At 45.9% G+C, this 14283-nt stretch overlaps 1 protein-coding gene across 2 annotated transcripts in view; it reads right to left on the reverse strand.

Moving 5' to 3' along the window:
* The window catches only part of LOC142198389 (uncharacterized), a 332778-nt gene that overhangs the window by 290164 nt on the left and 28331 nt on the right, over positions 1-14283 (reverse strand). The window contains exons 4-7 of one of the 2 annotated variants that reach the window (XM_075269415.1): positions 13903-13997; positions 13743-13821; positions 13518-13649; positions 9993-11363 (exon numbers count right to left, since the gene is read on the reverse strand). In XM_075269415.1, coding sequence (XP_075125516.1) covers positions 9993-11363; positions 13518-13649; positions 13743-13821; positions 13903-13997 — 1677 coding nt within the window. Of the gene's footprint in view, positions 1-9732; positions 11364-13517; positions 13650-13742; positions 13822-13902; positions 13998-14283 lie in introns of those variants that run through there. The other variant, XM_075269416.1, reaches the window with a different exon arrangement.

Raw genomic sequence — 14283 nt, forward strand, 5'->3', positions numbered from 1 at the left:
AACGCGCCAGGGAAGGTGGGAGGGGACACAAATTTTTACTGCGCATGCGGCCTTGTATTCGATTGTGAACGAATACATCGAACGCCATGATATTCGATCGAATACCTATTCGATCGAACTGCATTCGCTCATCTCTAGAGCAGATGATAAGCAGATTTTGGTCGGCCATTCTGCCCGGACCAGTGACAGATATCTTGGTCACATACGATGCTTACTCTATCCTCTAGACAGCTTGTCACCCTATCGCCTTACACTGGACACGTGTTCACCCTCTATCAGGTACTGGGGCTCGCAAGAAGGATGGCCGCAGCTTAGGCTGTTCTTACACAACCGTAATGTAAGTCCGCAATTGAGGTTTTTCAATTGTGGACCATATGCGGACACATTATATTCAGTGCTGTGAATTCACGGCACTGCGCATACTCGCCCATAGAAGTCCATGGGTGAGTGAGGACACGGACATCTGCGGAGCCTATGATGCCAGTCAGTAACTAGTGTACATTCAATACGGTCGTGTAAGACCAGCCTTAGGAAACCTGACCGCGATTCTGAATAACACAGAAGAGGCTTTGGAGTCTACATGGAGCCCGTGGGATACTTCCTGCATATTGTGGGCGCTCTGACAGGCTCCCATAAGGGCTTGTGTAGTTTCGTGCCCCAAATCACCCTGACAGGTTCCTTTTACGCAGCAATAACTGTTCCCTGTTGTCCTACAGCAGCACAATGTGGGGGATTTCTGCCCGTGTGCTGGCAGGGCAGGCAGAATTTTTAATCAGCCTATAAATGAATATGCATGACTGGGCTCTATATGAGGGTACAGGAACCTCCTCCCCCCCCCATGTGTTTTTTTCTGTCCTGTGATGGTGGGACAGGTGGAGGAGCCTCTGTGGCCTCCTGTATGGTTTGGGAGAAGGAGTCTTAAAGTCTTTCTCGTCTTTTCCTTTTCTTTCTTTCTGAGAGAAAGATCTAGGTTTATATTGCAGTCTTTTGTCTGTAGAGTTTATTCTGTTTGTACTCTACCAGAGGGGGCTGCTGGCCTTTTTGACCACCTGGTCTATCTGCCTGCTGCCATCTGCGGCATCTGCCTGACTGTGGGCTACCTGCCACTTGGGGTGGCTACCTGCCTCTTACTTGATCTCTTACTTGATTGTCGGCTACTGCCTGCTGCCACCTATAGTGTCTGCGTGACTTTTGGCTACCTGCGCTTATCTGACTGTTGGCTACCAGGGCAGCCATCTGAGTCATCAGTATCTGCCTGACTCGGCTACTTGACTCCTGGGGTTTCTACCTGCCTTGAGTATCTGCCACCTCTGTTCCTGAGGGGAGCATCATGAGCAGAAGCATCTTGCAGGTTCAGATTGTGAGGAGTCTCCAAGAAGCAACGCCTGGACAGGCGCTCATTGTCATTGCCCTCTATAGAGAGGTTGCACATGGTGGATAAACCCATATCATCAGGTGATGAAGACTAATTCCAGCAAACCTATATTTCCGATTGACAAGTTGGTAGGCTGCTGAAGTCCATCCGGTCAAGGGATCAGGATGTTGATGGGGAAGACTCCTCGTCCGCCACTGGGGGGCTGAGGGCCTTCCATGTGGACGCAGCTCTGGCCAAGCTGATGGAGATGGAATAGAAGTACCCTGAGTGAGCTCATATTACCTCCAGAGCATTTGGAGCTATGTATCCCATAGCATCTCTGCAGCTGTATTGTTGGGGGTCAACCCTCGAAAGTTGATATGGCGGTGGCAAAACTTTCCAGCCAAACAGTGGTTTCACTGGATGATGGGTCAAATCTGCAAGACCTTCTGAATCGCCGGGTGGATGGAACCCTACGAAAATACTATTCGGCTGCTGAAGCTCAACCTTCTGTTGCCATAGCCTCTACAGAGATTTCTGATAGCCGGCGTGCCCGATTAGACACAGCTAGAATGGGATATTGACTCCGGAGTCCCTAGAGATGATATTTTAGCCTCAATGAGTTCTCTGTTTATGGCAGCCGACTTTATGAGCGAAGCTTCCCGACAGCAGCTGAAGCTAGCCTCTAAGAACAAGGCCTTATCCACGGCAGCCAGAAGGCCGTTATGGCTCAAGCCCTGGATAGCAGATATTACCTCAAAGTTTGCCTTATGTGCACTACCATTTGCGCTGGGTAAGGTCTTTGGGCGTGGACTTAATGAGTTGATGGAGGCTTAGCCAATGGTAAAGGCAAGCACTTGCCCCAGGCTTCTAGAGGCAGACAGGAGTCCTCTAGTAGGGGTCGTGGCTCCTCCTCTCGGTCCATATCACAAGCACAGAGGCACACAAGATTTCGCCCTAGGGGACCTGGGCGTGGGCTCCCAAAGGATGACCCTAAAAAGAAGCCCAACTGTTGACCGATGTACCAGTGGGAGGTTGACTCTCCCACTTCCTGGCTGTGTGGCATATTTACATTTAAGACGCCTGGGCTCTGCAAGTTGAGGAGCATGGTAACACAATCAAGTTTTCCCATCCTCCTCACGGATGCTTTGTCGCAACGCGTCCTGCCTGCTGTTCATCAGTCCATCCTGGAAAGATCCATCTTTGATTACATCAAAAAAGGGGCCCTAGAGAAGGTTCTCCCTTTGGAAGAAGGGTCATGGGTCTACTCTCCAGTCTTCTTGGTGCAAAAAACCATCAGGAGACTGGGAGATAATTATAAACCTAAGGTATCTAAATCGTTTTATAAGGAAAAAAAAAAGCATTCCAGGATGGAGTCTGTCGATTCCGAAACATCTTTTCTCCAGCAAGGCGAAGTTATGGTAACCTTAGATCTGAACGACGCATATTTGCAGGTTCCTATTTTTCAGCCACACATAAAATATCTCAGAATTGCCATCCAAGTTTCCGGCTTCTGCCCATTTTCTCGTAAAGACACGGCGTGTTTCGATCAGAACCGCCATGAGAGTCATTGACCTGACTTCATCCTAGGCCAGGACGGTCCCTTGGGTTTTATGGTATTCGTGTCCCCTCCAGATGGAGGTGTTAAAGGCCTGGAACAAGTCCCTATTAGGGCTTCCAGAAACATCTGCCTTTCTCCCAGTACCCGTATTTCCCTCAGATGGAGGATACACCTGAAAGACAGAAGGTCATGGGTCCAACCGCTTTGGACTCTGTTGACAACCGAAGCAATCCCATTCGGAGAGGACTGTACAAGGTTGATGGAGCAGACCAGAAGTGGGAACTTCCAATCAAAAGAAATTCAATGCTGTTTACCTGGCAATGCCTCACTTCTCCCCATACCTCAAGGAGAAGGCAGTCAAAGTCCAATCGGACAGTATGACCATAGTGATGTACCTGAACAAGCAGAGAGAAACCAGGTCTCAAAGTCTCCTGAGAGAGACAAATCTGATTTTTTCATGGGAAGAAAGGAATGTGACCCTTTTATCCGCTGTTCACATCAAGGGCTTCCTGAACATAGTACTGGATCATTTGAGTCGGGTTATTTCTGTATTAGGAGAATGGTCCCTCAATTCACTGTATCAGGAGGACAACCCCTTGGCAGTGGATGCCCTGTCCATCCCATGGAGGTTCAGTCTGGTATACATATTCCTTCCAATTTCCAACATACCCAAAGTATTGATGAAAATCAGACAGGACCAGGTCCAGGCGATTGCCATAATCCCGCTCTGGCCATATAGGACTTGCTTTGCCTAGCTTATGGTCTTGAGTCAAGGCGTATACTGGAGGCTTCCCCCTCCCAGAACCTGGTCACCGAAGGAGGACAAAGGTGCCATGGCTCTGAGGAACCATATAATTTCCTTTTTGAGGACAGGGTCCAATTACGTTTTTTTCCAGTGTTTAGGCCCAAGGTGTCTTCCTTGGTTAATATTAATCAATTGATTTCCCTGCCAGTATTTTTTCCTGCTCCCTCCTTTCCGGAGGTGGTGAGACTTCATACTCTAGACCTTGGGGTGTGTTTGCATACCTATCTTGGGCGTACAGGATCCTTCAGAAGATCGGACAATCTTCTTGTGAACTTAGTTGGGAGACATAGGGGCCTTATGGCCCCTAAGGCCTCTATTTCCAGATGGGTCAGAGAGGACATTAAGGTGGCTTTCTCGTTACAGGGGTTGCCTCCTCCAGTGTTTTCTCAAGGCTCATTCTACAAGAGCAGTCTCGACTTTGTGGCAGAGAAGAGGGCGGTGCCCCTGGATCAGATTTGTTCTGCAGCTTCATGGTCCTTCCAACTTACCTTTGTGAAGCACTACAGATTGAGTTCCCGTACTTCAGATGCTACCGCCTTTGGGCAGTCGGTATTGAACTCTGTAAGACGATGAAACCCTCCCTAGGGGAATTACTCTCCCCATATTGTGCTGCTGTAGAACGACAAGGAATCGTTGATTATGTAGATAATCTGTTTTCCCTTAACCCTAACAGCAGCACAAGGCTTCCCTCCCTATATGATTTGATTGTGTACTTTGTATTAACACGCGGGGGGGGGAGGTCTCTGTACCCCCTTATAGGGCCTAGTCATGCATATTCATTTAGATGTTGATTAAAAATTCCGCCTGTCCTACCAGCACACAGTGGTAGAAATACCCCATATTGTGCTGCTGTTAGAACTAAGGGAAAACAGATTATCTACTTAATCAATGATTATCAGCCATAGAGGAGAAAACAAACAAAAACAACAATACAATAAGAAGTAACACTCTAGTGTTTCCCCAACTTCTAAAAAGGACCTCTTTCAACGTACAACTCAGTAGAGGAGACCAGGAAATGAGAGTAAAGATGACACTGGCTGTGCCACCTGCTAGGCCGAGGAGGCTCCACTCTCACCCCAATCCCTCTCCAGGGCTGCGCGCAGCCAAGGGGGGTCCTGCAGCACTATCTGATGTAGCTGATAGCAGTCTTGCTTTCCCCAGGGCACTTCTAGTTGAGAGAGGTGACCTATCCTAGCTGAGCCGGTGTGATGGTGTTCAAAAGGGCCCTTGATGGTGGATGCAGGCACGACTCAGGAGTCCAGTGTTGCAGGGTAAACCAAAGAACTCTTTTATTAAACAGCTTCACAGATTCACCAGCAGCTTGCAGATGGCTACAGAGACAGTTTTCATTCCCCCAAAGCCTTGATCTTAGAAGGTTTTGCCAGGGATGACACAGACTAGCAGTCAACACACTTCGCCTACTCCTCCACTCGTACTACCCCCTACCTCAGTAGATAAGGGTTGAAACGGGGCAAAGAGTCCTGATAGAGACCTAAGTATCTGAAAAACTAGGCTCGGCTGAAGTTCTCCCCAACTAGTTACTAATAAAATCTACATCTATTCTACCCCACCATCTGACCTCTCTGCACAGCCACTCCCAAGTCTGCAAGTATTCTGCCCCAGACAAAGACAACCCCTCACACCTCCCCTATACACACCTGCTGTCCCGCTCTCTGCTTCTCCTTATTGATGGCGACATATCTTATGATCCTGGACCACCTCAGCACATCTCTAATGTCAGGACATGTTCCTCTCACCACACAACCAGCGTCACCATATGGAACACTGTAAATTGTACACCTATCCTTCCTGCTCCTCCCCCTCTTCCCCGGTGCACTGTGGAATGCTCGTTCCATATGTAATAACCTGGATCATACCCACAATCTTTTCATTTCTCATAAACGTTCTTTTCTTGGTATCAGAGAAACATGGCTGACACCCTCAGACACTTCCTCTCCTGTGCTCTCCTATGGCACTCTGTAGTTTTCGTACACTCCCTGCCCCAACAACAAACCTGGGGAAGGAGTTGGCCTTCTCCTGTTTAACAAATGCTCCTTCACCCCAATCCAGTCAATACCCGACTCACTTTCTTTAAAGTGTACGCTGTCCGCATTTACTTACCCTCCAACCTTCAAGTGGCTGTCATATACTGTCCACCAGGACCTACCACTACCTTCTTCGACCACATGACCACTTAGCTCATGCAATTGCTCAACATCCCTTCTGCTTCCAAACTCCTAACCCTCACCACCTCCTTTGGTCTCTCTCAGTGGTTCTCCTCTGTCCCTCCCATAGGGGGACACGCACTGGACCTCATCTTTACCAGCCTCTGTTCCCTATCTGACCTTAATTCTCCCACTGTGCTCTCTGACCGCACCTTACTAAAATTTTCACTCCTCTCTATTATATCAGATCCCACAATCTGGAAAAAAGAAAAAATGGACAACTCTTTAAGATTTAAATAAGCTGGGGGCAGTGAGAAAAATAAAAAAAAACGTATACTCACCTGTTCCCGATGTTCCATTGTCCTCTCACACCTCCCAGTTCATCTGCTCCGGCGGTGTCTTCCCGGCATAGTGCTGAAGTCGCTGATTGGTTTCAGCAGTCATGTGCCAATTAGCGAAGGGCCTGAATATCACTACCTGTGACATCTCGAGTCCTCTGCCTGTGTCCACTGATTGGCCTCAGTGGTCACGTGACCACTGATGCAAATCAGCAGCTTGAGCACAATGCTGGAAGAGACCTGAGTCAGATGACCTGGGAGACGAGGGATGACAACAGAGCAGCAGGGACAGATGAGCGTGGATTTATTTATTTACTTTCACTGCCCCAGCTTATTTAAACGTTAACATTTTTGACTGGACAACCCCTTTAATTGCCTTGTCATCCGTGCGCTCTGTGCCATATCCTCACTCCCGGGACTCAGAGGACACTATGAATTATTTTTTTATCTCTTGTCCAACTTACTCTTTGACAGATTAGTCAGGCTTCAAACCCCATCACTCCACAGAAACAGCACTAACCAGTCACAAACAACCTACTAACTGCCAGAGCCAAGTGTCACTACTCTGTCCTCCTCCTTCTCAACCTTTCCTCCACTTTTAACATAGCCGACCACTCCCTCTTGTTAGAAACACTCTCATCCCTTGACATCTCAGATCTGCATCTACATCTACACCTTCGGCCTGGGCCAACTCATAGAATCTCATGGTTTCTAATACCATTGTTATGCTGACGACACTCAAATATACATCTCTGGTCCAGACATGACCTCTCTGTTCTCCAAAGTTCCAGAGTGTCTAGCGGCCGTAGCCTCCTTTCCCTCCTCCTGCTTTCTCAAACTCAACATGGAGAAAATGGAGTTCATCATCTGCACCCCATCTTGTAAGGCCCCTATAACGGACCCATCTGTCTTAATTAATGAGACCATACGTTCCCCAGTCCCATAAGTCAGTTACCTTAGGGGACAGGAAGTGGCTTAACGAGCTTAATCTATTCTTCAATAGATTCGACTCCAAGCAAATGCTCCCTCCACCAGCATGTCAGCCAACCGCCCTCCCCACACACACCAAGACCCAACCCCCACCGACCTGCGGTCAACTGCAATCTGACTATCTGATCCTGCAGGAGTCTCAGGTGTGTAAGGAAATGAAGAACATTAGAGCGAACAAAGCGGGGGGACCTGATGGTATAAGCGCAAGAGTTCTTAAAATGTGCAGTGACCAGCTGTGTGGTATTATAACGCACATGTACAATATGAGCCTGAAGCTGGGAGTGGTACCTCAACTGTGGAAAACATCTTGCGTGGTACCAGTCCCAAAGAAACCCAACCCGATGGGCTACAATGACTACCAACCTGTAGCACTGACATCACACCTGATGAAGGTCCTAGAGAGACTGGTCCTGACACACCTACGCCCCCTAGTGAGCTCCGCTCTGGCCCCCTCCAGTTTGCCTACCGGCCAGGCATTGGGGTAGATGATGCCATCATCCACCTTCTTCATAGAGCTCTCTCTCACCTGGAGAAACCCGGGAACACTGTGAGAATAATGTTCTTTGATTTCTCCAGTGCGTTCAACACCATTCAGCCAGGGCTACTGAGGGAGAAGCTGAACCTTGGTGGAGTGGACCATCACCTGTCCAACTGGATCCTAGACTACCTGACAAACCGCCCTCAGTATGTGAGAGCCCAGGACTGTGTGTCTGACACTGTGATCTGTAGTACGGGGGCACCTCAAGGTACAGTGCTTGCCCCATTCCTCTTCACACTGTACACTGCTGACTTCAGGCACAACTCATCCAGCTGTTACTTACAGAAGTCCTCCGATGACTCTGCTATAGTCGGCCTTATCACTGATGGCGATGATAGGGAATACAGAGACTTAAACCAGGATTTTGTTGAATGGTGCCAGCAGAACCAGCTCAGCATTAATGCTGGGAAGACCAAGGAGATGGTGGTGGACTTTAGTAAACGGAGAGGTGCTCCGACCCCGGTGGAGATCCAAGGAACATGTATTGAGATAGTCAGGACCTATAAGTACCTGGGCGTGCTCCTCAATAATAAACTAGACTGGGCTGATCACCTGGAGGCGCTGCACAGAAAGGGCCACAGCAGACTCTACCTGCTCAGGAGGCTGAGGGCCTTCGGAGTCCGGGGGACACTTCTTAGGGCCTTCTTCAACTCTGTGGTTGCCTCAGCCATCTTTTTCGGTGTGGCCTGCTGGGGAAGCAGTATATCAACCAGGGACAGAAATAGACTTGACAGGCTGATCAGGAGGGCCAGCTCTGTCCTGGGGAGCCCCTTGGACCCAGTACAGGTGGTGGGTGACAGAAGGATACTGTCTGTGGTGACTTCCATGCGGGAGAACAAATCCCACCCCATGTATGGGACCCTGATGGGACTTGGCAGCACTGTAAGTGACCGTCTGCTTCACCCCAAGTGTGAGAAGGAGCGCTATCGCAGGTCCTTCCTTCCAACCGCGACCAGGCTGTATAATCTACATCAGACCAAACGAAGAGCTCTCCGCCCAGAGAACTAATGATTATGAGGATGACCATGAGGTCTTCCTCTTTCTCTTCTGTTTTTCCTTAGCTGCCATGGACTCCTAGTATATCTTCTCTTCTCAGCTTATCTGTGTCTACGTCTGTAACATATTACTGTGTATTATCCTGTATCTGTACTACTATGCTGCTGTAACACGCTGAAATTTCCCCAAGGTGGGACTATTAAAGGATTATCTTATCTCTTACCTTGGGATAACCTTTGACTCTGACCTATCCTTCAAGTTACACTTCTAAGCTCTCAACTCTCCTGCCGCCTCCAACTCAAGAACACCATTGAATCTGCTCCTTCCTCGCCCCTGAAACTACAAAAATGCTAGTCCAGTACAAAATGTTAATGCTGACATACAAAGCCATCCACAACCTGTCTCCTCCATACATCTCTGACCTCATCTCCTGCTACCTGCCTTCACGTAACCCCTTATCTAGGGTTGAGCCGATCTTGAAATTTCAGGATCGATTTTAAAATCTGATTTCCGATCATTTTCCAGCCGATCGCGATTGTGAAATTTGCTGGATCGCCGATCGGAATCCGATTTCTTCCTATCCAATCGCTCGACCCTAGTCAATTCTTCTCTATGAGAAAAGATTTCAAAATCCGATTTGTGATCATTTTCCAGCCGATCCTGATCGTGAAATTTGCTCAATCGCCGATCGGAATCTGATCCCGATCGCTCAACCCTATTCTTATCCTCTCAAGTCCTCCTACTACGTTCTGCTCTTAGTCGCTCTTCACACAACTTACTAATTTTGTGTTTGGCCAACCACAGCTTATCCTCGGCCTGCAGATCTGGCCCGCTAGGACAGCACATGTAAGATCCTAAAACATATCTGTGACTCTTGACACCACCAGCTCGGGCACTTCCTTTTCTTACATTACCTTTATTTTTACCAGAATTTTTTAAATTCAAGCACTTGTATGCATCAAACACTAACCAGGGTGTTTCTTGTAACTTTTATGTAATAAATTTCACACGGTCACTCTGGACTGTGCAATTTCAGAAGATTCAGACTAATTCTATCGACAGTTTTTTTGGGGGGTTTTCCCCACATACAGTAGAACTGCAAAAGTTTTGGAAATATTTATTTTTAAATATTGATTATGAATTATGTGTGTATTCTCTGATGTCTGTTAAGACTTGATTTATCTATAAAAGATTTCTCACATTCTGAACATGAATACGGCTTCTCTCCCGTGTGAATTCTCACATGTTTAAGAAGATTGCCTTTAGTCATAAAAGATTTCCCACATTCTGGACATGAATATGGTTTCTCTCCAGTGTGAATTCTCCGATGGCTACTAAGAACTGATATATCCGTAAAACATTTCCCACATTCTGAACATAAAATTGGCTTTTCTCCTGTGTGAGTTCTTTGATGTACAACCAAATGTTGTTTAGTCATAAAACATCTACCACATTCTGAACATGGATAGGGCTTCTCTCCTGTGTGAATTCTCACATGGTTAAGAAGATTGCAATTATTCATAAAACATTTCCCACATTCTGAGCATGAATATGGCTTCTCTCCTGTATGAATTCTCCGATGTCTAATAAGACTTGATTTATCTGTAAAACATTTCCCACATTCTGGACATGAATTTGGCTTCTCTCCTGTGTGAGTTCTTTCATGTACAATCAAATGCTGTTTATTCAGAAAACATTTCCCACATTCTGAACATGAATATGGCTTCTCTCCTGTGTGAATTTTCTGATGTGTAACAAGTTTGTCTTTGTTCATAAAACATTTCCCACATTCTGAACATGAATATGGCTTCTCTCCTGTGTGAATTTTTTGATGTCTCAATAGTTTGTCTTTCTTCAGAAAACATTTCCCACATTCAAAACACGAATATGGCTTCTCTCCTGAATGAGTTCCTTGATGTACAACCAAATACTGTTTAGTCATAAAACATTTCCCACATTCTGGGCATGAATATGGCTTCTCTCCTGTGTGAATTCTCCGATGTCTACTAAGACTTGATTTATCTGTAAAACATTTCCCACATTCTGGACATGAATTTGGCTTTTCTCCTGTGTGAGTTCTCGTATGTACAACCAAATGCTGTTTATTCAGAAAACATTTCCCACATTCTGAACATGAATATGGCTTCTCTCCTGTGTGAATTTTCTGATGTGTAACAAGTCTGTCTTTGTTCGTAAAACATTTCCCGCATTCTGAACATGAATATGGCTTTTCTCCAGTGTGAATTCTCTGATGTCTCAAAAGTTTGTCTTTTTTCAGGAAACATTTCCCACATTCAGAACATGAATATGGCTTCTCTCCAGTATGAATCCTTCTGTGTGTGTCAAGACTTGATCTGTATTTAAATTGTTTTCCACATTCACCACACTGAAACTTTTCCCCTCCATTATGGCTGGTACTTGTGGTCACAATCTGTGCTGGGTCAGAAGGTTCCTCATGATTCGGGGGATTATATGATGGATCTGTACTGTGAGGTCCTGGATGTACATTAGGGGTAATGAGGTTTTCTCCTGAGCAGCGCTCCATCATATCTTCATCTTCTCCTTTATCATTTATAAATAACATGGATTTTCCCTCGCAGATCTTACTGGGAATTTCTGTTGGGATTAAAATGGATTTGATGATATTTTACCCAAAACATAGAGAAAATGATAACATTCCTATAGGACTGATAACAGACAAGTAGATTTGGATGTAGTTTATAATGAATAAATGACAGAGAGAGAAGCGCTTGTAACAGTTGCCATCTGTGCTTATTGGCATACTGCCTTTCCTAGCAGACCTGGCTACCTCTGTATGTGCCCCTGTTTCTTTAAGGATTTGTGTTCTGCACTGCTAAGCTTCCTTCTGCCAATCCCTGCCTGCTGGGATAGTCACACTGAGGCGGAGTAATGAGTTAGGCTCCTGCATACTATTTTTCTGTTTGATGCTGGAGACTGTCTGACCGACCTGTGTACAAGTTCTTCTACCTTTCTGCCACATTTGCACATTCATCCTTCTGTTTTGTACGATTGGCCTTTTGGCTTCTGCATTTGTTGTCGTGTGGATAAAGGAGGGGAGGGAAGCAATGCATACAGAGCCCAGATCAACCTAAACATTCCAAATCGTTCAGTTTTTTTTTAAATAAAACTGAACAAATGGAGATTCATCAGGTGAACTAAAATGGCCACCGCATTATACCTTGGAGTTTCGTCAGACCCCAAAGAGTAATAGGTAGAGGCTCAGGCTCAATAAAAAAAGGGGGAAAAAATCATGCACTCCGTTACTTCTTTTGAGCCCCCTAGTAGAGTGCGGTGCTCTCCTTTGATGTCATACGCTTTCGGTAGTCGCAGATGCCTGAGATTGGGCCACCAGCAGTCACATGACCATTCTGAATAGGCCTCAATGGTGACCCTGGGAGAGGAGAGTGACATCAGCTAGGAGGTGGAGACAGCGCGCCAGACGCCGCAAGGAGGCCCAAAGGAGGTAAAGGAGGTAAAAGAGCAGGAATGTTTTTCTATTTTTTACACCTCCCTTGAACCTCCACTTATTATACTATAAGGTCTGAAGAAACCCCTGAATATAATAATATCACTTTCACTTCTACATAATGTCGCTGTGTCTGTGATAGAGAGCTAGAAATTAGACAGATAGGTCACTAGTAGAGATGAGTGAACGCTGTTCAATCTAATAGGTATTCGATTGAATATCAGGCCATTCGATGTATTCGATTCCAATCGAATACAAGGCTGCAAATGCAGTAAAAATTTGTGTCCCCTCCCACCTTCCCTGGCACGGTTTTTGCACCAATAACTGTGCAGAGGAGGTGGGACAGGAACTACGACAACGGAGGCAGGGAAAAAAATTGAAAAAACCCATTGGCTGCCGAAAACATGTGACCTCTGATTCAGAAGAATAGTGTCGGCCATCTTCGCCTCAATTTAGTGCAAAAAAATAGAAAAAATCAGGGCACTCACCAGCCAGTAGTAAAATTCACCAAACTTTAATAGTCTTCCATAAAAATAGGTGAATTTTACCTTTTGTATATGTGGGGCTCTAGCAGCATGATTTTGCTGATTCTCTGATTCTGATTGCTTTATTCCTTTGTCTATGTCGATGTCCAGCTGCTGTATATTTCTGCTCAAGGCATAATGTGACCCAAAGTTCTTTTGTCTGGATCAAGGTATCCCTTACATAAGCACAACCCATTTAATGTATGGATTCCTAATATGGTATAGCAATTCTGATTGGAATCACCACTTAAAAGCATCATTACCATTAGGCGGAACCTACAGTAGCTGAATTGTACGGCTTCATACTGTATAATAAACTATTGCTATAAATTCATTCTGAGGATTTCACACACGCTACAGGGTCTTTGTGTTTTCTTGTTCTTGTCCATCTGGTTTTTATTTTCCTTTTAAGCCGTAAAGAGGACTTGAATTGAACACAGATAATGAGCTGAAATTTCCAGTTTAGGCTTTATAAGCAACAATACCTGTGCTCCTGTCTATTGAAGAATTTGTGTTCTCTCCTGCTAAGCTTCCTGATGCCAATCCCTGTCTACCTGTATTAACAGATGTAGCACTGTTTAACTTCAGTTTCTGCAGAATGATGTTCCATCTCAGAAGACACCAAAAGCCATTGAAAGGCCATTAAAAGAGTCAAATTAACACTTTGTAAGACAGTGTTGTTAATCTGTTATGAGTTAGATTAACTTTTGCTACTGTTAGAAACCTGGGACTTCTCCTTCTCCATTCATGACCCCGTACCTGTGGTAACACCTCCTGGAATCTCCTCCTCCACTTCCCTCTTACACAGGTGATGGCCCCTCATCCTCTCTTCTTCAGCCTCCGCTTTAATATCAGTCACATCTTCTCCCTGATTTCTGGCAATGGCTCCATCTGTAGGAAACACACAGTGATGGGATAGATTGCCATGTGATGAGGAGATGATGGGAGTAGTAGTATCTAGAGGAGAAAGTCTCCGCTCCTTACACTGCTGATCAGTCCAGGAATCCGTCTCCTCTTCTGCTTCTTCTTTAACCTCAACCTTAATATCCATCAGATCTTCACCCTAAACAGGGAAGAAACAATGTAATATCTTTGGTCCAGTCACTTTATGGTCAGATTTAGGTGAAACTTTAGCGCCCCCTACCTGCTGACTGTCTGGGACATTCTCCTCCGGGCAGTCCTGGGAATACAGAGGACTCAGGGGACATCTCTCGGGGGGATTTCTCCTACTGGATCCATCTGTGGAGACACAAACACACAGTGACGGAATACATGAGCGGCTGGAGATCTGTCTATACATCAGACACTTATGGGGTTACTTATGGGGTGACCCTAATAACTTCCTGCTACACCCCACACTAGTCCAGTTGGCTTAAAACATGGGGTATGACACAGTCAGGACCGCAAGGACTATATATCTATAATACAACGAATGCCAGGAGACAATGTTTTCTTTTTGCATATGCGTATTAAGAATATTAATATCTCCTCTTACCATGTGATGTGCGGGGGGGCCGGGGGTCTG

The sequence above is a fragment of the Leptodactylus fuscus genome, chromosome 3 (assembly GCF_031893055.1).
Source record: "Leptodactylus fuscus isolate aLepFus1 chromosome 3, aLepFus1.hap2, whole genome shotgun sequence".
Lineage (NCBI taxonomy): Eukaryota > Metazoa > Chordata > Amphibia > Anura > Leptodactylidae > Leptodactylus > Leptodactylus fuscus.